We start from the raw sequence: 22,851 nt of genomic DNA on the forward strand, positions 1-22,851 counted from the left end.
GCGCAGGGCCGGGAAAGGGAACGGGAGAGCGCAGGGCCGGGAAAGGGAACGGGAGGGTGCAGGAAGGGGACGGAGAGAGGGACGGCGACAGCTCGTGCTCCCGCCGGGCACCACCGGCTGATTGCTGGGGGTTGTCGTGTGGTGGGAGCCAGCCGCGAGGGGGATGTGGGCTCGGGTTTCGGAAGAGAATGAGAAAAGGGAGACATCTCCCTTGGCGTTGTCCCCTACGGACATCTAACCTCCTGGCTGAAACAAGATGAGGCGGCTTACAGAGAGGATGGCAGACGTTCTATAAAAACACTGTCTTTTTCCAGTTTTGCAGGTCATGGGAATGGGGATGGAGGATGAAATAAAGGATATGACTAAACGCAGATATATTTAGACCTAGTTTTGGGATAAGCCAAGGTTAACATATGCAGGTACTTAGACCTTTAGTTCTGTAGGATCTAAATGAGCGCTTCAGCATTTGCATGAAACACTGATATTTGAAGAGTAGATGCTCTGCAGATCTCAGGGCTAGCATGTAGTTGCCTCCTATCAGTTTCAGTGTTGCTGGTGACTACCTTCAGCTTTCCAAAGCGTCTTGAAACCAGTATCAGCTTTCCTTTAAAATGTGAACTGGACCAGTACAATTGGGATAGCCCACTTGCAGGAAAAAAATCTGGCAACTGTGAGGAGTACATTTTGAAAGCTCAAAAACCCAATGATATACAGAAAGAATTTATTTACTTTTAAAAAACTCAGGAATTTAAAGCAAATTTCACAACTTGGGATGCACCATTTTGACTCATCCATTCTCTGATGTTTAGGTTTGACAACACTGCTACACATTCTGCCATGGTGGTGACTTGTACCTAACCCAGCAGTATATTAGCCAAAGTTCAGTTCTGTTGTATGTTTTACTGGGGAATCTTCTCCATTGGTCTTTAACCTCTAATACTTCTTTAAATGCTATTTGTTTCATAAAACATGTAGCACAATTTTTTAAAATTTGGTTAGAATATTAATAGTTCAAGTAGAAGGGACCTACATTGCCATCCAGACTTGTAGAATTGATTGCTGTAGCTAGGGTGATTACCTAGGCGGAAAAAAAAAATCATTCTTGCAGTTGGAATTGTTCTGCACTAGATTTGTTGTCACAATGATGAAGTGTGTGGACTGATGTAAGACTGTTAAATGGAAGCAGCTAGTTTTTTTATGTACAAAAATGCAATCCTGTGCTCAATGAAGTAGGGTAGTATTTTAGCATTAATTTCATTCTGCATAATACTGCAACTTGTTTTGAAATTTATCCACTTGTTACCTGTTGGTTTAGAAAAGATCAAATAGAAACAAGGTTGAATTTTTCAGGATCATGTGAAATATTTTTTCAATATTTTTTCATTTTTGTGCTTAAGTCTGAAGCTTTCTTTGAAAAATCTAATCTGTGTGCTGGGAAAAACTGATCCTTATTTGGATCACACATATCAAAATTTATAAATAGCAGCGGAATAGACAATACACATCAGTGCGGTGATTTGGGATCATGTAAAAGAACTGTCAGACCCACTTGTATACAAGGAAAATTGAAACACAGACATTAAAACAGTTGAAAGAAGCCATGAGGCACAAGTTGAATGCTACCAATTTGTATGTGCTTGAACTGCAAGTATCAAACTTTGTGACCACTTTGAAATATGGAGATGTAATATTTTTCTGTCCTTTTTTTAAACATGGATAGAAAAAATAATTGTTAATGCTTGTGGGTAGGTTTATTTCCTAACAACTTCCAGCTAAGGTATAACACCATGGAGTGGTTTTCTTTATGTCATTCAAAGCAGAGTAAAGTAACAAATTGAATTTGCATTTTCATTTTCTGTCCTCAACATTTTAGTTTAGCCTGTAGAACCAGAAATTAAAAAATAGGATAAACAGGATAAACAGTGCAAAAGTAGGCTGCCCTCCTGTTCGAGGGCATTTTCCTTCTCTCCCTCTTATGTCCTCACCCTACCAGCTCTCATTCCCTCACTGTCTTAGCATCAAGATTCACTGACTGACTATAGCTAACTTGTCTTCTACCCCCTCAAACTAATTAGTTCATCTATTTAAGTCATGCATTGAAGAAGCCTGCCCCCTCTGAGCACACAGCTCACTTAGGGCTCAATCTGACAGTCTTCGATTTTTAAGGTAGCAAGAGTTTGCAATTGACTCAAATTATATGAGGATCAGGCTTTTTAAGTTCTGATTTCTTTACAAAAACTGTGGCATGATGAAGGGGGTGCTGATGCCTATCACCATTTTCCTTCATCTTCCTTTAACTGAAAAACACAAAAACATAGACCAAAGTCCTTAAATAATGAAGAAAAGAACTCCTTGTTATTTCATACTCTAGTTTGCTGGCTTTCTGGGCACAGGTATTCATAAATGAGGGGGACCACTTGCCCTTAGTCTGTAACTGTAGAAGCAATTGGCTCAGGACATTCAGCAATGTGACTGGAAGCCCTAACTCAAGCACAGCTACCACTTGCCATGTAAATATGTCCATACTGTCTTGTATTCAACCATCTTTTGTGTTCCCCAAAAATCTTATCATTTTCATTGCTCTCCTTTGCATTCTGTCCATTTTAATTTTTCACTTCCTTTTCAGAGCCTCAGATGAGACACCAGCAAGTTTGATCAGTGCTGAGTAGAAGTTAAATACTTCCAGTGCCTTCCATATAACATTTCTGTAATATATTTCAGAAAAATTACCCTGTTCTCATCAGCCTCATGCTACTGACTGTTATATTTGCTAAGACTATGGTACTGCTGCTTATACATTTGTAGCACACAAGTTTATGTTTGCAGAATCCAGTTTCCCTACAGATTGTCGAGACCTTGAGCTTAACATTCATTCTAATGTGCTGATGCTTCAGCCCAGCATGACCATGAGAGCTGGGAAACCCCAGATTAAATGCTTGGACATACAGGTCATGATTGTGAATTTACACCATGGATCTCTTACAACAGATCCTGGAAGAGACCTTTCAAAGTGTAGAGATACAACTGTTACCTTCATAATTTAAAACGCAGTGCTTAGTACGTTACAGAAGGCAAAGAGGAATAATTACCTGGCTAAGGAAAGACTGAAGGTCTATTCAGCAAGCTCTATAAAGTGCTCTGTTATTCTTGGCTAGAATGTCTGTAGAAAGACAAATAGTCACTTTCCTCAAACTAAGAGTTTTATTTGCTTAAGGTTTGTTTAAGTTTTTTTTCCATTTTGTTTTGATTTGGTTTGGGGTTGGTTTTTTTTTTAATAATTACAAGTACTATGTACAGTTGCAGAAAAAGAAAGAAAAACCTAAAGAACAAAATCTGTACTTTCTGAACTCCAATCAGTTGCATCACTGGGAGTGTCCAATACAAAACAGTATGACAGTAATTATGACTACAGCTTACCTTCGCATCCAAGTTTTTAATCAAAATCACGAACCCATTCAACAGTCTTTTAGTGCCTATTTTAATGAAAAGCTAAACATTGCACAGATCTCAGAAGGAAGCCTTCTCCTCTTTTTGCACTCCTAACAACCTTTAACATAATGAAGTTTGACAAATCGATTTAAAATGTAGTTGCAGGAAGAAGGGCAGGCAAGCTCTGCTCTGCCTTGTGGGTGTTGTAGTCTCTCTGCAGGCTCTTTGCCTCGGCAGCAATAGGAAGCTGGACTCTAATTCCCATATCTCCCACTAGAGTCTCCTGCACAGGCTCAGAGCCCATATGCGAGGAGGGGGTGACCACATTGTGTCTATTGTATGTTTTTTCTTCTTTTTTTTTTTATTTTTTTTTTTTTAATTTTCCCTTGGCATTTTTTACCTTTCACAAGAGATTTAAATCGGAAGTGAAAAGCATGGCAGATGAGCAAGAAATAATGTGCAAACTCGAGAGCATTAAGGAGATCAGGTATGTTTGCTTTGTGCCTCATCAGTTACATAAAGCAGCTTTTTCCTCGGGGGAGCGGAGGACATGCATCAATCTGAAACTAGCTATTGTGTTACTGAGGGAAAGAAAACTACCGCTGGGTTTACGATGAGAGCTCAAAATACATTTTTCTAAGCAGGGAAGGAGCATCTGCTGCTGGTAATTAATGCTGGAATGCGTAGTGAAGGACGGTAACGGTCGTGCATTTCCAGAGAAATTTCCCTGAGTGATGAGGAGGCGGAGTGATGGGAAGGACGGAGCAGCCCTAACGCAGCTGGGGGGTCGCGGGTGTTGTGGTGATTTGTTTGGTTTTAAGTTCTTTGACTTATTATTTAATATTCCTGAGGCTCTGTCTTGAATCTCTCATTTTGCCCTGACGCCCGGGCAGGAGCCTTGACGGGCTGCAAAAGGTAGGGCATGGCACGGAAAGCAGAGTCTGACATGGAAAGCCGAGGGCGGACGTGCCTTTGGGCAGGGCCGGGCCGGGCAGCACTGCGGCCACCGGCGGAGCCCCCCGAGCGGGGCAGCCGCTCATCCCCCCCGGCGGGCGATGCCAGGGCCAGCTCTGCCCCCCGGGCATCCGTGCGAGGGATCCGTGCAGGGAGCAGCTGAACCTTGGCGGCTTCTCTCTGCCCTGCCTTGCGCTCCCGCTCGCCCGAGGGCGTGGAGGCGGCCGGGAGATCTCCCTACCTGCTGCTTTTGGCCGCCGCCCCGGGGCGCTGGGGATCCCCGGGGACGCAGCGGACCGAGGCTTTTCTGCCGTCCCCTCCTGCCGCTGGGCCGGAGTTGCCTCGCTCTGCGGTTCGTGCAAGGCGATACACCAGGAATTTGTATATGGCGTCGTTCGCAGGCGGAGTCACAGGCTGCTGTGGAAGAGGGGGCTCCTGAACAGCCAGGCATGGTACCACACGTTCCCGCATCGGGGACATTTTTCATAGCTTTAGGTAGGGCATTGCCACTCTTTGGCTAAGGGCACAGATTTTGAGGATTAGGCCTGAGTTGCTTATATTTAGTAGGAATTCATGCATCCAAAAGCCAAAACACACTACAGAGGACAGTGATTTTGAAAGTAGCTGGGGGGTGGAAGGCATGCTGACTGTGGGTAACCTTGGGGCGATGAGAAGGACATTTCGACTGGAGAGGGGCTATCAGGGAGCGAGGAGAGAGGACTGGGGGTGAAGGCATTACCACTGGCAGTATGTGCAGGTGGTCATAGAGACTTCTGGCTGGTAACAGCATCTCTAAGAAGCACACTTTACACATGGAAAAAGTGAATTAAAGTGTAGGCCTCAGCCTTCTTTACGCAATACCACAAAGGTGAACAAAGATCAGGCAAAAATATTTGTCTAGAATACCCAAACTATTTGTAGAAAGACAACAAATACTTTACAGTCTAAGAAGAATGCTTTTCTAATCAACTGTTAGGCAGACTCTGTTTTAAAATACTGATCTAGGTATGGCCTGCTACAGTTTGTGGTCCAATTATTGTTACACTTCATTTAAATTACTTTTTTCAGAGTAGTATCCTGTATTTGGAAATTCACAGTGCACTCAGTTTTCTGATAGTATATTCAAAGGTGATATGTAAACTGCAGTTAACAGATTTTTGTTATTACTTTGTGGCATAAGGTAGTGTAAAGGTGATGTTACTAGCTTAAGTGTACAAGGAAGTATCAAGAAAGTTGCTTGAATGTATGTTAAATAAAAAAAAAAATCAATATCAGAAGGTCAAGCCTACTTGCAATATTGATGTCTGTTTTGAGTCACCTTTAACAAAATCTGATCCAATTAACCTATTTATTCATCCCCAAATCTTTTAAAAGGAGTTTCGCATTCTGCGAAGAATTTTCTTCAGAATAAACATGAGAATTTCTTATGTTTACCAACTCACTTTTGATAGATTTAGCAGACTTTATTTTGTTCTGCTTTCCATGTATTCTACATACAGAGGAAAAAAAGTCTTTACAATCAAAATCAAAGAAGTCGTCCGTTCCTAGGCACATTTATCTCCGTCTCTTATTAAAGGCAGCTTAGCTGGGTTTTTGAAGGGATTCAGGAATCTGATTTTGAATCTGAGATCTGATTTTGAAGACCTATATCTATATCTGTATCTGTAGATAAATACATATAATTTGTAGTCATGGGAATACTGTTTTCAGTAAATGTGTTTCATGCCCACAATCCAAACATATATGCACATGCTTACTTTTATGCATTAAATACTTCCACAGAAATAACCCCAGTCATAAAATTAAACAAATGCCTAAAGACTCAGTGTTCTGGCTAGGAGGAGCTAAAAGAGAATGAGAATGAATATATCGATGGGAGATTCTAGTTACACTGTTTAATGCCCTATTGGGACACATTTAGTGACTACTGTCATTAATGCAGTATAAGAACTTAAATAGAAGGGAAAAAATATGAGGGCAAAATTCATTAGGCAGTCTAGAGATCACACTTATGATTCCTGTTTTAAAAATTACTGCATGTTGCCTGATGCTAACAGGAAGAGTTGCAATTTGTGTGCACTTTTTCTTTCCTAATGTCAAAAGCTAATCATCTGGACTGAAACAAGCCCCTGCAACTCATTTGTTGTAGCAATCTGGCAGAGCATGGCACCAGTGACTAGTAGCAGTGAGGAAATAGATCTATTTCCATTGTCTTTAGGTGAACACATGTAATAAATACAGGAGAGGAAACAGGAAATAAATTGAGGACAAATACTCCCAGTTTCAGTAATCAAAGCTGCCATTACTAAATAAGTGTTTTAAATAAATGAGAACAACGAGATTTGATGAAAAGAGGAGTAGATGTTAGGTTAGTGGATACTGCCACATGTAAAGTGGAGGGTAGAGAAGATCTCTTTTTACTGGTTTAAGTTCAATATTTACATTCAGACTGTATATGTCATTGTGTAGTAAATGACACAGCAACTCCAATGACATTAAATAATACGATGTTGTAGCTATTTGTAGCTACATACCTGAATTCTATCTACAGTTCATTTTACATTTCTCAGAATCCTGTGCTAAACCTAGATTTTCTGCATTTCTCTATTTTGGAACTATGGTCAACTGATGCAGTAGAATTCAATTGGTACACATTCTCTGAATCTACAGTAACTGTAAAAATCTGACAAGGTTCTATTAATTTCATAATTCAGTACAAGAATTCTCATAGCATTGAGAAGCTCAGCAAAAGAGCTGGGATTAGAATTCAGTACTCTCGTTGTACCTCACCTTTCTCAGACATATTTAGTTTCACCCTTGTCTGTTGCTGCTATTGCCTTCTTCCATCTATCTAATCACATATAAAGTGACACCTCACAAAAATATGTTTCAGTGACTTACTGTTGTCTCTCTATTTTTAATTACCACTGGGATTCAGGAATAAGACTTTGCAGATGGAAAAGATAAAGGCACGACTGAAAGCAGAATTTGAAGCCCTGGAGTCTGAGGAGAGGCATCTGAAGGAATATAAACAGGAAATGGACCTGCTGCTGCAAGAGAAGATGGCCCATGTGGAGGAGCTGCGACTGATCCACGCTGATATTAATGTGGTATGCAACAGTCCAGCTGCAGACAGTCTGACTAAGACACAGTGGCATATGAATCATTCCACAGGCTGTGGAATTGTGCACATCAGTGAACTATCACTGGTTCAATAATCTGGACTTTACAACATCATCCTAGGATCCTACAGAGTGCAAAGTAAATTTACTGCAGGGTAATTGTTTTTTTCCTGTATTGGGCAGGATATTTTGTAATGTTGGCATAGTAAGCACTTGCACCAAGAGGAAAGATAACCAAGCCTATTTTGGCTATGACTTTACCAGTATCCACAATAACGTCACTCCAGCAGTCCCACAGAAAACTGTTCTTCCTGTTAGGCTTTTCTCATTGAGCACCCAGAAACAGAGAAACTTTAGCAGCTAGGTGGGACTTTTGACTGGAGGTTTTGGGAAGAAATATTTTGAGAAAATGCATGGTATTTTTTAAGTTCTTAGTAAGAACTGACCTTCATCACTGAGTGGAACCACCAAACAACAAGAAGCACCAGCCTGAAGGGAATTAATACAAAGAAGTGAAAAACAATTTATAAACAGGGAAGATGAACCAATTAGAGGGGCTAAATAGGGAATATCTTTTTAAATGTGCATTTTTTATGTCATGTTAGGTCACTTGCATGATTGCTTAGTGCTTTCTAGCTCTGAAGATATCTCTGCTTTGCACCAGAGCAAAACAGCTCCCACACTGTAAACAAGTACAAGTTATATACTGGATGTGCAGACTGCATTTCTTTATCTCTTGAAATGTCCATTCCCCTATCTAACTGCATAACCTCAACCTCTGTTTCATCCTCCCTTCTTTTTCCAGTCAGATTGTCTTTTTCTCTGCTGCTTTTCCCATTTACTGCAGTAAGAGAAACAGGAACCTTTCCTTGTTTGTTTGTTAACTTCTGACAGTTGGTGTTCAGATATCTTAGAAACACAGAAAATTAGTTTTGTTCTACCTTAATTTCTTTTTTAATGTCTGCTGAGAGTTTTCCATCAGTCCTCACTTGCCGACTTTATCTGTAGCCTGTCTACCTGCTGCTTCTTTGTTCAGAAGGTCATATAGGTTGAGTGTACCTTTTTTAAATGAAAATGTATCTCATATATCACTTTCTGTTGCTTCTTCCTTGCTCAGTTTTCGTCCTCCCAATACCTTAACTGTTTGCTCTACTATTGCATTGTCTCCAATCTCTTCCAGCTTGCGTAAAAAAAAATCTCTTCTTTCTGATACAGTCTCTTGCTCAGTCAGAGAGGGACAGTTCTTTACAAGCATGCCCATCCTCCCATTTCAGATGGAGAATACTATCAAGCAGTCTGAGAATGATCTTAACAAGCTTTTGGAATCTACTCGTCGCCTGCATGAGGAATACAAGCCCCTAAAGGAGCACGTAGATGCTTTGCGAATGACTCTGGGATTGCAGAGGCTGCCAGATCTATGTGAGGAGGAGGAAAAACTGTCCCTTGAGTAAGTCTCCAAAGTAAACATTATCTGGCTTTATGCTTTTTCTCAATTCTACTGGTCATTTTCTCATTTTACTTTTGTTGGTAGGTGGAAAAAAGAACTCAAGAGGTAAGCATGAAAAACAAAAAAGTTAACAAAAAAGGAATGTGCGAAGACATGTATTTGATAACATTCAGTCTGAACTTGTTGCAAGGTAAATTTAGATTTTTTCAAGCTGCAAAGTCTACATATGACATGAAAAAATTCAGGGGTGGTTGGCTGTCTAGATTTTTATACTACATGTTGCATTTTCTAGCAACTTTTTTTTTTCCCCTGAAAATTATTTGTTTAGCAAGCAATAGTAGGAGGCAATACAAGAGAAGGATAAAAAACAAGTATTCTTCAATTAGTTTGTGCTGCTGCTAGTCAGAATTTTACTTTTTGCTGCCTGCTGAGGGCAATGGCATTTAACCCTAACCCTAAGACTCTCAACAAATTAGTTTATCCAAGCTGTGGAAAAGTATAAACTAGGTGGGGGAGAGTGATAGAATTAGCTACTATTCAAAGAACAATGTCTTTTGTTTAACAGATCAGTTTTAAATGCAAGGGATGTTTTAAGAAGCTTATATTTCTCTTAATGCCCAGCATAATTAAAATAATTTTCACAGGCACACAGTTTTCAAGATTTCCTTTGTATTTCTTTAGAAATGTTGTTTTACATTCCAAACACCTTGACACTACAAAGAATCTATTTATTTACTGCCTACAAAAGTTATTCATTTTAACAGAATAAAACAGAAAAACTCTTTGACAGATTTGCATCTGAAGCTGTTGTCTATTTTTGATTGGATTAGATTTATATTCAGTTGTACGTCAAGATACCTTAGAAGCTGACAATCTGGAATCTGGCTGAAGTGTACAAATGCAGAGAAAAGTACTACCAGCTCTATTTATGAACTAGTCTTAAGTGTAGGCAGTTTGACTCCAGAGGAACATCATAGGGAAATGTGATCCATTGTATTTTAACACAAAATATCCTTTACAGACTAATGAAATACCCCAGAAGGCAGTTACATTTTTTCGTTGTTATTCTTCCATCTAGCTACTTTGAAAAGCAGAAGGCAGAATGGCAGACAGAGCCACAGGAGCCTCCCATCCCAGAGTCTCTGGCTGCAGCTGCAGCAGCTGCCCAACAGCTGCAAGTGGCTAGAAAACAAGATACCAGACAGACAGCAACTTTCAGACAACAGCCACCTCCAATGAAGGTCAGGAGACAAATGTGCTGGGTTTTCTGTTTTGCCATTGGAACACATTATGTTTATGAAATTGATTGGTATTTGCAAAAAGGAAAAATTATGTGTCCTGATTCTGATTTTCCCTGCAGTGGTTCAAATCAAGAACAACCATTAGACTTAAAGTAGTAGCATCAGACATCCAGGGTTAAGGACAAGAATCTTTTATGACTTAGGAGTCTCTATCAGCAGAGATGTTAGGCAATTCCCACTCCTCTTGTGTTTCACGTGGGAGAAAGTCATGTAAAAAAGAAAAAAAAACCTTGGCAAGAGGAAAACAAGTAGCTGTTAGTTAATGCCATACAGAGTCATATTAGAAGCAATGCACATATTTTATGAGGGAAATTACTGATGGTATATATTACCAGAAAAGATGATTGTTTCTGCACTTGGGATCTTGAAGACTAACACTGAGATTAACTTAAACTAACCACAGGCACTTAAGTGACAGTTTTACTCTGCTCCTTCTGTAGTAAGAAGAGCTAAGTAATTCCATAGAGGTACTCATCCTGCCAAGGTTTCAAAGAGTCACTGACTAAGTAGCAAACTGATGTAGATACATTCCATAGTTATATACTTACTATCTGTAGTTAGGCAATTGAAAAGCTTTTCTGCAAGTAGTATGCTTCAGTCAAATGGAAATTAAAGGGCTTAGTATGGAGCAAAAAGGCAGAGTTCTGTATCTTGTGTTAAATAGGTGGAATTCATCTTATCACTTGCTCCTGCCTGAAATTCTGTGACATCACAATTAACCTTCACTGTAACTTCTCTGAGCTATTATGCATGTAAACACCTCATTGGAACATTTAACACAAAATAGAATTTACTGATAGATGTATGAACCACATGTCTGCGGAATTGTAGTTTTAATTCAATTAAATACTCCAGTTTTTCACTTGGCCTGAAATTACTGTACAATCCAGATACCTAGATTGTATAGAATGTAGCAGTGGTTTGCCTTTGAAGGCAAGAAGACTTATTTTTGCCTGTACTGTAACTTAGAATATGGTACTCAATAACTCATGTAACAACACTGCTTAAATGTCTGTAACAAGAGCCTGCAATGTTGCATTTCAGGCATGTTTATCGTGCCACCAACAAATTCATCGGAATGCGCCCATATGTCCACTCTGCAAAGCAAAGAGTCGATCCCGGAATCCCAAAAAGCCCAAGAGGAAACAGGACGAATGAAATGGAGAAGATTGCCAAGCTGTGTGACCTGTTCCAGTAATCTTCCAGTAGAACTGCAAATGTGCCCAGACTTTACTGAAGTGCAGATTCAAGTGTGACTGTCTTATTGTCTTCTATTTAATGCAATATAAGCACAATGTTCCTGTTCTAAGTTCCTTCTGGTCCTTAGGGTTTGGTTTCAGGAAAGTAAGTATTACTGGTGCTACAGTTTAACATTTCAGTTGTTCCATCTTTTGGACTCCTAAACAAACTGAAATTCTTTGTGCAAGTCAGGCTATTTCTGTTGGCCAAATGTGATGACCACAAATGCTTTTATGTTCTCTCTTTAAAAACCAGATGTTACTAAAATTTTTTTTCTATTTTCTCCTGATAACAGGAGACTATTTGAAGTGCTGAAATAGCAGTCTGTTTGTTTCACTGAAAAACAAACAATTTGTTTTCCAGGCTGGTAAGACTGCATAGGTTTGTGTAGCCAGTAGAACTCTTTTATACAGGAAATGTTTAGGGGAAACAAGATAGGTTATACAGAAAATCAGTGCATTAATGACACACATGAATTTTGATTTACTGGAGTTTGATTGTACCATTCCCTGAAACTTGACTTGAAACTTGGAAAGTTGATGGCTATGTATGAATTTCTAAAAATTATGTGATTTGTTGTGCTTCAGCATCTTAATAGGTTATTATTTTCAGCAGTCAAAAGACTGACTGACTTAAGAACAAGGCTCAAGTGAACTATATTAGAGGTCCTCCTAGGCTCTATGGCCAACCTGCACATTGTGGTTCTCTAGGTAACATGCATGAAATATCCCAGATGTCTCTGTGCACAGACTGCAGCATCAGCAATTCTGCTGTCTTCCTGGCTTCTACAGCCAAAGTCTCCCCTGGCAGACTTATCCTCCACAGGAGCATAGGAAAGTTCAGTAACATGCACGAGGAACAGTGTCAACTAAAAATTATGTATTTCACCGGAACCACTGGGCTTTGGTGTCATCGTCCTCCCTTAACCAAAACTTTCTATTTTTGTGTCCCTTAATAGTCATTTGCAAGTAAGCTTTACTTCAGGCCAGTGTTTTTCCTGCTCTATGTGTGCCAAAAGAACCCTGACTAAGGCGTCCAGAGTAGACCCCTCCCTGGATCCATGTCTTCACTTTGTTTCACCCAATGTAACAACAGTTCCTCCAATGGGGAGGATGACAGTGACCCACTTACAGAAACAGGGCTTGAAATTTACTCATTTCCAATCCCATTTTTGTCACTGCCTTCATTGTCTAAATTAATCTTGAGTATTAAATATTCTTTTCACTAACTTCAGGAAGCAGGAACTGCTTGTTCACATTCTTCTCTCTTTAGCTCAAGTTCTTCTCTACTATTATGCTGGAGTAGTTATATTGAAAATTTGGCTTGTTAAACAGGAAGAACAGGGCACTGGCAACTGTAATAAATCCACATAATGCATTTTTGCTGGCCAAATCACATATGCCATCATTAATTTCCCAAGTCTGCCACAAAGTACACGAGTGATTTATTGAATATAGTCCTGTAACTTATGCCAAGTTCATGAGGTATTCTCTCATTTTAATGTTTCATAGCCATATGAACATCTGTCAACAGCAGAGACAGAATGTGGACCATGTACCCCTGAAATTATGTGAAGAGCAGATTCTGCTAGCTGAATTACTGGGATTTGGTCTCTCTGAGATAGCAATAATGGAAGATAGTCTGACTCCATGCTCCAAATGGCAGTAATGCATTATGCATGTCTTGTAGCACAGATAATGGATTCTGCTGTTGAGTGTCAGTGGTCACATGCTGTGTGTCCTGTTCAGAGCAGTTCCTAGCAAGTTGAAGGGAAAACGTACACTAAGATAAAAGTACGTGGACTCCCCCAAAGTACATGCATGAGAGCAGCATACTTTGATGGTAGTTGTACATAAATTTAAGAAGTAGTGACAATGGAGCAGGCAAATGGTCTGCAATGAAGTAGTGCAAATAGAAGGATTGATTTGTAGTAATTTTGACTTAGAGTTCTGAAATAGGGTTAGTCATGGTTGCTCTCACTCATTGTTAATTTACCAGGTTCTTTCTTTCTTGGGGGATCTCTAAACTGAAGTATGCTTAAGGATGCACCACTTAACTGATTTAGTACAACAGTCTTGTATTTTTACTTTTTTAAAGTAGTCTCTTGTGCTCTTGTGTTTAAGAAGGTTAGGGGTTTTTTTAAAAAAAGAGTACTGTGTTTGCATCAATGATGTACTAGTATTTAGAGATTTGTTTGCACATCCTTTACGAAGTTCTGCCATATGAATAGCATGCATTGCTGAAAACAAGCATAACTGAAGATGAGTCAGCAGTGCCCTGGCAGCCAGAAGGGCCAGCTGTGTCCTGGGGTGCGTCAGGACAGCATCACCAGCTGGTCAAGAGTGCTGATTGTCTCACTCTACACTGCACTGGTGAGGCCTTGAGTGCTGTGTGCAGTTTTGGATGCCTCAGTGCAAGAAGAACATCAGACTATTTATAGTGTTCCGGAGGAGGAGGGTGACCAAGATTGCAAAAGGTCTCAAGGACAAGACCTCTGAGGAGCGGCTCAAGTCACTTGGCTGGTTCAGTTTTGAGCAGAGAAGGCTGGAGGGTGTCTTCATCACAGCCTACAGGTTCCTCAAGGGGGAAGCAGAGGAGGAGGTGCTGATCTCCACCTTCTGATGACCAGCCACGGGACATGAGGAAATAGAGTGAAGCTGCATTAGGGGAAGTTCAGATTGGACATTAGGAAAAGGCTCTTCTTTAGGAGAGTGGTTGGTCCCTGGTACAGTGACCCAGGGAAGTGGTCGAGGCACTAAGCCTGTCAGAGTTCAAGGAGCACGTGGATGACACTCTTAGTCATAGAGTTTAATGCCAGGTAGTCCTGCAAGGAGTGGGGGATTGGACTTGATGATCCTTATGGGTCCCTTCGAATGTGAGATGACCCTAACTATTTCAAGGAGACAGAATATGTATTATGTATTAAGGGATCATGGGGGTGGGAGCAGGGAGGGAGGTAGTGTCTTTCATAAGGCAAGAGTATTCTTTTCTCTCACAGAATAATGACATAAGTTTAAGTGAAGAGCTCTTCTTGTGACAGCCCTGGGCTCTTTTCTCCCAGGCAAATTTCTTCAGAGACTAGAGGAATAATTATGAAATATTGATTTCTTCTTTTTTAGACAGAGGAGGAAGCTGTCTGAAGTACAGTTCTCACCACAAGTCTACTGCTTTTTTGCTCCATGAATTTTTTTACTCTTCTTTTGTAGCTAAGGTCTTTGTGGATACTTCTTTGTTTGGCTTAAATTTATTCTAACTTGGGTTCAATTCTCTTAATAGTCACAATGAGACCTTCCACAAAGCTTGCAAGACTTTTATATTTACTAAAATCTGGTTTAACCCTGTCTTTATCATTCCTTTTTTAAATGGGTATTAAAGTGACAACAAAATAACTGGATCCTCTTGGTACAGATGGTTTTCCAGGATCTCCTCCTGATTCCTCACTTGCCTCAAATGATAGTCCTGTTGTTCTGCAACCAGACACCACAAAAACCCCCCAAACAAAACAACAAAATAAACCCCAAAAAAACCCCAAGGCTTTTCACCCTGCCACCACTTTGAGCTCATGGTAATAGGATGTGAACACTGTACTGTGTCTAAATACTTTGTTATAGAAATTTTCATACCCAAGCTGAGATACATCAGTTTTTTAAACTTTGGTGCCAAGGACCCCACTAACTATAGAGAAAATACTAAGGCGAATTTTAATACTTGCACTTCCTGAATTCCACATTCACTTTCTAAACACGACCTGACCTAACCTGACAGTGGCTTCAAGTTACAGAAACTAAATTTGAAAGAATAGACATGGATGTATTATCTAAACAGCATGCTATTAAAAAAAGTAAGACTTCACTAGCACTTTAAGTAAAGTGCTTTATTCCTTTATTTTGCAGTTTTCAAATTCCTCCAGCATAGGTTTACATTTTAGAATTTATGTGTTTTAGCAATATCTGGTGTTTTCATTGGCTTCTGTGTTTTAAATATTTTACTCCTGTGCCTTGTGGGAGTAACTGTTTAATTTGTCTGTACAGTCCTTTTTAATAAATGTTTGTTTCATGTCATACTTTCTTCCTGCACATCTGTCATTTGCTTATGCTACCAAGAAGCAGCCATATCCCAAATGGTAAGACTCAGCTGTCTTAATTTTACAGGATGCAATTAGCCACAATTCTGTTATACCTTTACAGAAACTTTGTGGACATAAATATGCAAAAAGAAAGATCCCTTCTAATGAGCTTTAGAAAACAGAAAGGAAAAGGAGATAGTACAACAGGTTTTAACATAGCCAAACTTCTCAGTTTTGCCTTCTAAAGTTAAATTGAAAGCAGCAATAAATATGATTCTCTCTCCAACTTAAAGAAGAGGATTGTCTTCTCAAGAGTCCTGCTTTGTCATTAGGAGATTATATCTACCAGTACTTGCTAGAAGTTGCTTCTCCATCAGACTGGTGAGCACTCCTTAATCCAACTCTCTCAGGAATGCCCACATAGGCTGTACAGTGCTAGCAAAGGAGGTAACCTACTGCATGGGAATGAAAACAGTTTTGAGAAAAAATGTAATCCACTGGCATAGCTGGATTCAGAGAAGAATGTCTATCCCAGACCTCACAGAGCACAGAACCTGAGATTGGTTAAATATAAAGGAAGTATGATTTTTTTTTCATAGGTAATGTCTTCAAATACAGATAAACCACAAAATCTAACAACTACCCTAATCTTTCCTTGTACCATAGTTATTCCAAGACAAAACAAATAATTTTGACTTCTGTTGATTTTGTTTAGCAATCTGAATTGTTCAGATTTTGAAACATCCCTCAATAATTTCTGTTCATCCAGATGCTTTTTTCAGTTCCTTAATCCTAATCCCAGCTGTAACATTACTTAGAACAGTAGTCACAAAGCTAATACACATTCATAGCTTCCTAAGAACTAACTCTGAAATATTCCCTATAACTGACATCAGCTTCAGTCATATTTGCCCAAGCTTAGCATGATCCTGCCATAAAATGAGCTGCAAAACCCTGGATCTTCCGCAATCTAATATTAAAGTGTAGCATTAAAAATCGTCTAATATATTATAATTTAAGGGAAAAAAAACCAAAACAAACAAAACAACATAGCCCCAAAGCTTGTCCCACCCTTAAAACCACTACTTAAAAATTTCTATTGTGCTTTTCAGCCTTCACTGACCTTACTCCTAACTTCCCTTTCTTCCCAGAAACAGTAAAAAACCCAAAAGATCAGTGATATCTACTTATTTGTGACCCAGTAAAGATCTTCAGTGTTTTGCAGTACTTGAGTTTTTTTACTTATTTTGTCCCATTGCCTAATTCTTTGTTCTTCACTCTCTTTTAATTGACACTTTCATATATTTGTCACTGAGACAAAGCTGTCCTGGCTGTGAAACAATAACTGAATCCAATAAACCTTGAAACTTCACCTGTTTGTCAGCTTTCCTCCCGTGGCTTGAAGTCTCTCTCGTAACTTGTGACCTGTGTCAGTTGGTGGGTGGGGTTTTAGAAACGTTGGAGAGTGTTGTCTAATGTTTCCGTCAGGGCATCCAAAGCTGTCTGCTGTCAGCGCAGAAAGGAAGGCAAGCTGCGGGGTTATTATTGGCAAAGGGATGAAATAACGTTTATTGTTGATTTGGCACTTTATCGTTCTTAAAAATGAAGGAAATACTTCTGAAAGGCGACGTCGGTCTTGCAGGACGTTTATTTTTGCCGATTTGCGCTCCGGGAGTCCTTGAGGTCCTTGGGGGTGACTGGGGGGGCGCGCGGCTGCAGTGCCGCTCCCGGCCGTGTCCGCCAGGCGGCGACTGCGAGGCAGGGCCCGGCGCTCGGGGGCGGGCTGGGAAGCGGCGCCTGCGCAGAGCGAGGCGCTGCCCGGGCCGGACCTGAGGCGCTCGGGGCCGCCGGGCAGGGCAGTGCTCGGCTGGCGGGTGCCCCGCAGAGAGAAGAGCCCGGCCCTGGGAAGGCAGGAGCCTGGGCTCGAGCTGCTCCGGACCGCTGTGGGGATGGGTTTGAAGTTTTGGGATCGCTTGTTTCTGTCCCTACCTTCCCACTGAAAACAATAACTTGAGAAGTCCTCGTCTGGACTGGTCCAGAGAAATGGTGGAGTCTCCATCTCCGGAGATGCTTAAAACACTTTTGCTCAGGCAAAGTCATGAGCAACCTATTCTACCTAATCCCGCTTTTTGAGCAGCAGAGATTGGACTAGATGATCTCCAGAGGTATTGTCCAACCCCCACCATTCTGTCCTTCTGTAAAGGAGCTTTGCACTGCCCTTTTGAACTGTAATCTGTTGATGACCTGTGTTGAGGTCACACTGCAGCTTGTCACACTGAATGGCAGCCTGAATAATTTAATATTGAACTGTGGTTAATCACGAGACGAAAGCTAAGATAGGCTGGTAAGAGGCAGTGTTCTTTGCTGCAGCATTTCCCACCTGAGGTAATTTTCCTTGTTCTGAAAGTGTCAAGTACAGTTGGGCAATGTACTACACAGGAAGAAGGGAAAAAATCTCAAAAACAAATAAATGAACAAAAAAACCCCTTTATATTTGCTTGTGCAAGAAGAAGATTGTTCTTCCACTCAACCAGGTTTTGAGAGGACAAATTAATTGTTTCTCTGACAACACTATACATTGGAGGTTGTTAATGATCCCATAGTCTGTGCTAACGGTTTTAGCTGATTGTGTTTGTCATCAGCTTTTACTAAAGAAAAAGCAAGCCTTCTTGGCTGTGTGGATATTCCAGGAACTGAATGATTCCATTCATGTAGATAATGATAACAGAGCCAAAACAAAAATATTGTAAGTGTCCTGTGTGGAACAATATACAGAATTTCAAAAGGGATTGTAGTGGTCCCATATACAGAACTAACATACTTCCTGTTCCTTATTTGCTGATCAGGTCGTATTTATCTGCCTGTCAGGACTGTTGGAGCGCTGGATGGAGAGCAGGTCATATGAAGAGGATTATGGAGTAAAAGGCAGCTTGTACTTAGGTGCAGGGAAAGTATAAATATTTATATATATTGGCACAGTGCCTAGCCTTAATGCTTAAAATCCTTTGGAGAGCTGTCTGCATATTTACTGTATTAATGATCAAATGCAAGGCTGTGTTGGGAAAGATCTTCCATTTGGAAGTCAGTAGTTGAGACTGTCTTGCCTATGAAAAAGAGGGAGAATTTTCATTGGAGGGTGTAGGATTCTGGCTGGTAATAGTCTTAATTCAAGGTATTTTTAGAGAATTGATTTAACACAAGCAGAACAAATGGCCAGAAGTGCAATGAGAGACAAGTTGAAATTAGAAAGTAGATGTGCATTTTGAATGTATTGTCATAGCAACTGATTAAATTCTCCCTCTCTTGCTGTTCTGGGGACCTTTTAAATGTGCTTTGGCTAAATAAAAAGTATTAGACTATTTCAGAGCCAAAAGGTCAGTTCTTGTTGTCTCTTTTGCACTTTAATTCTAGTACACTGATACTTGCTAACCACTTATAACCCTAGATGCAGAATGAGAACTTGGGTTATTAACAATAAACAAGTCAACAGCAGAAAGACTTGACCTTTCTTTTGAATTGCCCTACAGTGTTAAAAAATACCAAACAAACCTCCTTCCCCAAAGAAACACCCCCCAAAATACCCCAACAACTCACCAAACAGAAAATCACTGACAACCAAAAAGCAGAAGTAACAAACGTGAACAGCAAGTGGAGGAAGAGTTTGAAAGCGGGATGGACAGAAGCACAAGTGTTACTGCCCACTCTTAGGCCACTGTGCTGATTCAATGGGTGTTGTTAGGTTTAGATTAGTAGTTTGTTGTTGTTGGGTTTTTCGGTGGTGTTGATTTTTTTGTTGTCGTTGTGGGGGATTGTTCATTTGTTTGTTTTTATTTGGGTTTTTTTCTGTATTAAAAATCTGGCTCAGTTACTCTCTAGTTTTGGTGTGTTTTCTTTTCCAGGTGGTTGGTGTTCCTGCAGTGTTTGGCACAGGACCGGGTGAGTTTTTACCCAGCTTTCTAAAGCTGTAGATGAATAGGAGAGGTAAGGGGATGACTTCTGGTCCGCGACCCAGTGACCACTCCCTGAAGGTCCTGACTCATGAGTCTGCTCCTTTGATTTGAAGGAGTGTACAGCTGCCATAGCCAAGGTAGCCTAGGGTGTCCAGTATCAGCATAAAAAGCAGCAGTAAAAAGGAACTATTCAGAGATGAATTTTTGTGCTGTTCCGTGAAAAAGTAAAAGCTATCTGTGCCAGCAAGTCTGTGAAGTAATTTTTTTCTTGTAATTCCATACCAAGTTTTGAATTGTTGCTGTTTTAATGAAGTCTGTTCATTGATTTTGCATCCATTGGTTTCTGAATCCAAATCTGGGGAAAAAAGTACTGTTAGTCTTTCTGAAATGTCTCTCAAACATGAAAGCCTAGAGAAAACTTTTTTTTTGAGTAAAAAGAAACCTCCAGTATGATCCTTATGCAATACAAATCCTGTGTTTTTCAGACTGAATGCACTCCCTTTATTCACCTTTTCAGAGAGTATCGTCCAGAATACGAGCGCCTGAGAAAAACACCGGTAAGTGTTTTTAGCTGTTTTGTACCTGAACAGTGTATCTTGGGTCACTTTTATGCAGTTGCCTTTATGTTGAGAGGGTCTAACATTTCATTTACTAGTCGTACTCACTGTGGGAAAACTCCTGTCCTGAAGGAGTCCACCATTTGCTTTTTTTTTCCTAGATGTGGTGGAGCATATCTTTACAAAAATAAAGATTTTGTAAAACAGATGTTGCTCACTGTTTTAGTGCTAATATTTGAGCTAACTGTGTGAAAATGATTGGGAAATAAGATTGTGTCTTCTATTCAGATGGATAGAGAGTTCTTAAAAATAAATTTCCAAAGAGATTTGTTGAGACTATCCCTGCATCTTCCTGCACCGGTGAAGAGTACTAGTTTGACTTAGTAAGAAAGACTGAACTGCAGTGCCAAAATCAGTAGCTCTGCTCACCTTGAGTTCTGGCTGTCCAAAGGACAATTCTCTGCAGGCACAGCTACACAGAGTTTGGCTTCCCGGCGCTGCTGAAAACGTCCTAGAATCCCACCTGACTGGAGGTTGCTTTCCATGCTTAGTCAGAAGTTCTGTGTAACCTTAGTTGAAATGTAAGACCTGCACAGTGACTTCTGCTCTCTGACTGGGGGACAGGCTGCTGGGTTTGGGTGAGGTTTCTCTTCTCCTGATGTTTTAAATGTTCTCAGAATCCATATGTAAATCTTTATCTACGGGAGAAAGCTCAAAATAAACAAAAGAGAGAGCAGCTGGAACACTTGTGGAAGGACATGGGCAGCGTGTGTGTGCAGGGCAGCACACTGGCAGGTACCTCCCCGGGAGGATAAAGTTTACTGCAGAAGTTTCCTGAAGAGTTTGCCTTGTGAAGTAGTACAGTGCTTCTTTGTCCTCACAGCAGAAGTGTGAAAGCAGCTCCATGTTAGAGGAGCGGGGCTTTAGTTCCTGTGGGATTGGTCACACTTAGCTCTTCCTGTGTCAGTCACAGGTTTGGAAGAATCCCCGCTGTGTAGCTAAAGCAGTGGACCTACTAGAAATAATGAAATACTTTAGAAAAGGCAAAACGGTCAGATCAGAATATGAGAAAGCTCTGCTGTTGGCTGCACTGTTCCTTAGATGAGGCGAGTAGGTGCTGATGGAGTCTGTCCTGTGTCTGGGATCCACAAGCAGCTTTCTGTCCCCTTAGAGCAGGTGTTCATTGCTGTGTTTCTGTGCAGACAGAAGTTGTCAGTGCACACGCTCCCTTACCTTTAGCAAGCTGGTTTGTGTACAGCCGTTTCTGTTCCCTTCAAGGACCTGATGCTTCTGCAAGGGGTCCCTCTGAGCTAATACTAACACGAGGAACTCTCGATGAAGAGCGAGAAGACAGGGAGAGTGACGCTGATGGCATTGACCATGAAGGTAAGGGAATGAGGTCTAAAAGCTGCCTCTCAAGAAATCCCCTCTATATTTCATGACCTGGATGCACTGTAAGGAGAGCCTAGAAAACAAGCAAACATTCAGTCACCTGACGTGTCAGAATCTGTAGCAGAAGCTCCACTGCAATGGTCAGCGCGGGGATATCACTCTGTAACCTTTGTGAAAGTTCAATTGTAAATTTTCTATTCAAGTAATTAAGAGGTGTATAACACACATAAACCAGAGAACTCGTTAGGCTTGGGGCATGCAGTGACCTCTGAACCTGATTGATGCACAGATGTGTCCATCATCTTTTTGGCCTTACAGTTTCTGCCCCTGGCTCTCTTCCCTTTTCCTGTGACTGTGGTCTTGGAGCAATCTTCTAAGTTGTTACAGTGTGATTTTTCTCTTATATAGCTCACAGACTTAATCTTCATTCTTTCCCTGTTCCGCTGATGGGTAGGATCACTTTATTTCCTTTGCCCTGTAATGGAGTTGAAGATGGAATAGACTTTCTATGTTGCTTTGGCTATCCTGATTCTAACTTTTTTTCAGAACCACAAGTAGAACAAGTACTGAAATAGCGCTGAACTTCAGCAGCAGCGGGGACTGCGCAGGAGAAGGAGGGTGGGCAGCGGGCCTGGGGCGGGCAGGGGGATGGGGGTGGGGGCGGGCACTTAAAAGATTTCGGCCAGGGAGCTGATCTCAGCCAGCACCCAGTCCCCGCAGAAGCAGAACTGCTGCGTGGGGAGAGGCGGTCAGAGGCGCGCTGCCGCTCTGCGTCCTCCCCGCTCCCCGCCGCCGACTCCCGGCCCACCACGTCGCCGCTGCTCCCCGGTCCCCCATGCCGCACAGTCCGCCTTCGCGCCCCGGAACCGCCCCGTGTGCCGGTGGGGGGCTCCCCGAGGGGCTCTGCAGGGGCCTTGGGGCCGGGACCCCGGGGGTGCAGCCCGACCAAGGGGCGGGGCAGGGGACGGGGTCCTGGGGGGGGACCCGGGACGGCCACGGACCCGCGGGAAGGGTCCCTCCGACACGGCCCTAGTCCCTCCTCCCGACCACCCGAGCACCTCCCGCCACCCGCGGCCGCGGCCCCGGGGGCTCCAAGCCCCGCCAATCCGGGCCCGAGGCAGCGTCTGGCCCGCCAATCCCGGCCCGCCTTTCTCGGCGCCGTCCAATCACAGCCCGCCTTTTCAATCCGGCAGCGGTCCCGCAAGCTCTGCCCGCTCAGCCGCGGCGCGGCCCCTCCGCGCGGCCCCGTCCCCCCGTTCCCCTCAGGCGGTGCTGGGACCGCGGAAGGGCGGTGGGAGCTCCACGGTCACGTCCCGTCCGGGAGCTCTCCCAGGAGAAGGGGAGGGAGGCGGGGAGCGGGCGGGAGGGGCTCCGGGAGCGGGGCCTGCGGGGCC

General features: G+C 41.9%; 2 protein-coding genes and 1 long non-coding RNA gene across 6 annotated transcripts in view; all 3 read left to right on the forward strand.

The window, feature by feature from the left end:
- The first annotated feature begins 3,579 nt into the window (after positions 1 to 3,579).
- On the forward strand, positions 3,580 to 16,579 carry ZC4H2 (zinc finger C4H2-type containing). 4 transcript variants are annotated; one of them, XM_027631453.1, is made up of 5 exons: positions 3,580 to 3,916; positions 7,322 to 7,493; positions 8,780 to 8,952; positions 10,031 to 10,193; positions 11,298 to 16,579. In XM_027631453.1, the coding sequence occupies exons 1-5, from the start codon at positions 3,864 to 3,866 to the stop codon at positions 11,409 to 11,411; spliced, it is 675 nt and encodes a 224-aa protein (XP_027487254.1). In that variant the 5' UTR covers positions 3,580 to 3,863; the 3' UTR covers positions 11,412 to 16,579. The 4 variants fall into 4 exon arrangements, with proteins under 4 accessions (XP_027487254.1, XP_027487256.1, XP_027487257.1 ...); XM_027631455.1 differs by lacking the exon at positions 3,580 to 3,916 and adding an exon at positions 3,925 to 4,125; XM_027631456.1 differs by lacking the exon at positions 3,580 to 3,916 and adding an exon at positions 3,925 to 4,093.
- An 824-nt stretch (positions 16,580 to 17,403) lies between these two features.
- On the forward strand, positions 17,404 to 21,359 carry LOC113940325. Its single transcript, XR_003525427.1, has 4 exons — positions 17,404 to 17,723; positions 18,405 to 19,494; positions 19,994 to 20,065; positions 21,344 to 21,359. It is a non-coding gene; the product is annotated as an uncharacterized LOC113940325 (long non-coding RNA).
- A 41-nt stretch (positions 21,360 to 21,400) lies between these two features.
- Positions 21,401 to 22,851, forward strand: part of LOC113940326 (translation initiation factor IF-2-like) — a 3,127-nt gene continuing 1,676 nt past the window's right edge. Inside the window, exons 1-2 of the mRNA XM_027631458.1 lie at positions 21,401 to 21,451; positions 22,304 to 22,748. Of these exons, the coding sequence (XP_027487259.1) occupies positions 21,401 to 21,451; positions 22,304 to 22,748 (496 nt within the window). The remainder of the gene's footprint in view (positions 21,452 to 22,303; positions 22,749 to 22,851) is intronic.

Source organism: Corapipo altera, unplaced genomic scaffold, assembly GCF_003945725.1.
Source record: "Corapipo altera isolate COAL_440 unplaced genomic scaffold, ASM394572v1 58041, whole genome shotgun sequence".
Classification (NCBI taxonomy): Eukaryota; Metazoa; Chordata; class Aves; order Passeriformes; family Pipridae; genus Corapipo; species Corapipo altera.

Excerpts from the sequence above, each read along its gene's own strand:
- ZC4H2 (XM_027631453.1), top strand. The coding sequence starts at position 3,864 with ATGGCAGATGAGCAAGAAATAATGTGCAAACTCGAGAGCATTAAGGAG. Across the intron at positions 3,917-7,321 it reads GAGAGCATTAAGGAGATCAG|GAATAAGACTTTGCAGATGG; the intron begins GTATGTTTGCTT and ends ACTGGGATTCAG. Across the intron at positions 10,194-11,297 it reads AACAGCCACCTCCAATGAAG|GCATGTTTATCGTGCCACCA; the intron begins GTCAGGAGACAA and ends GTTGCATTTCAG.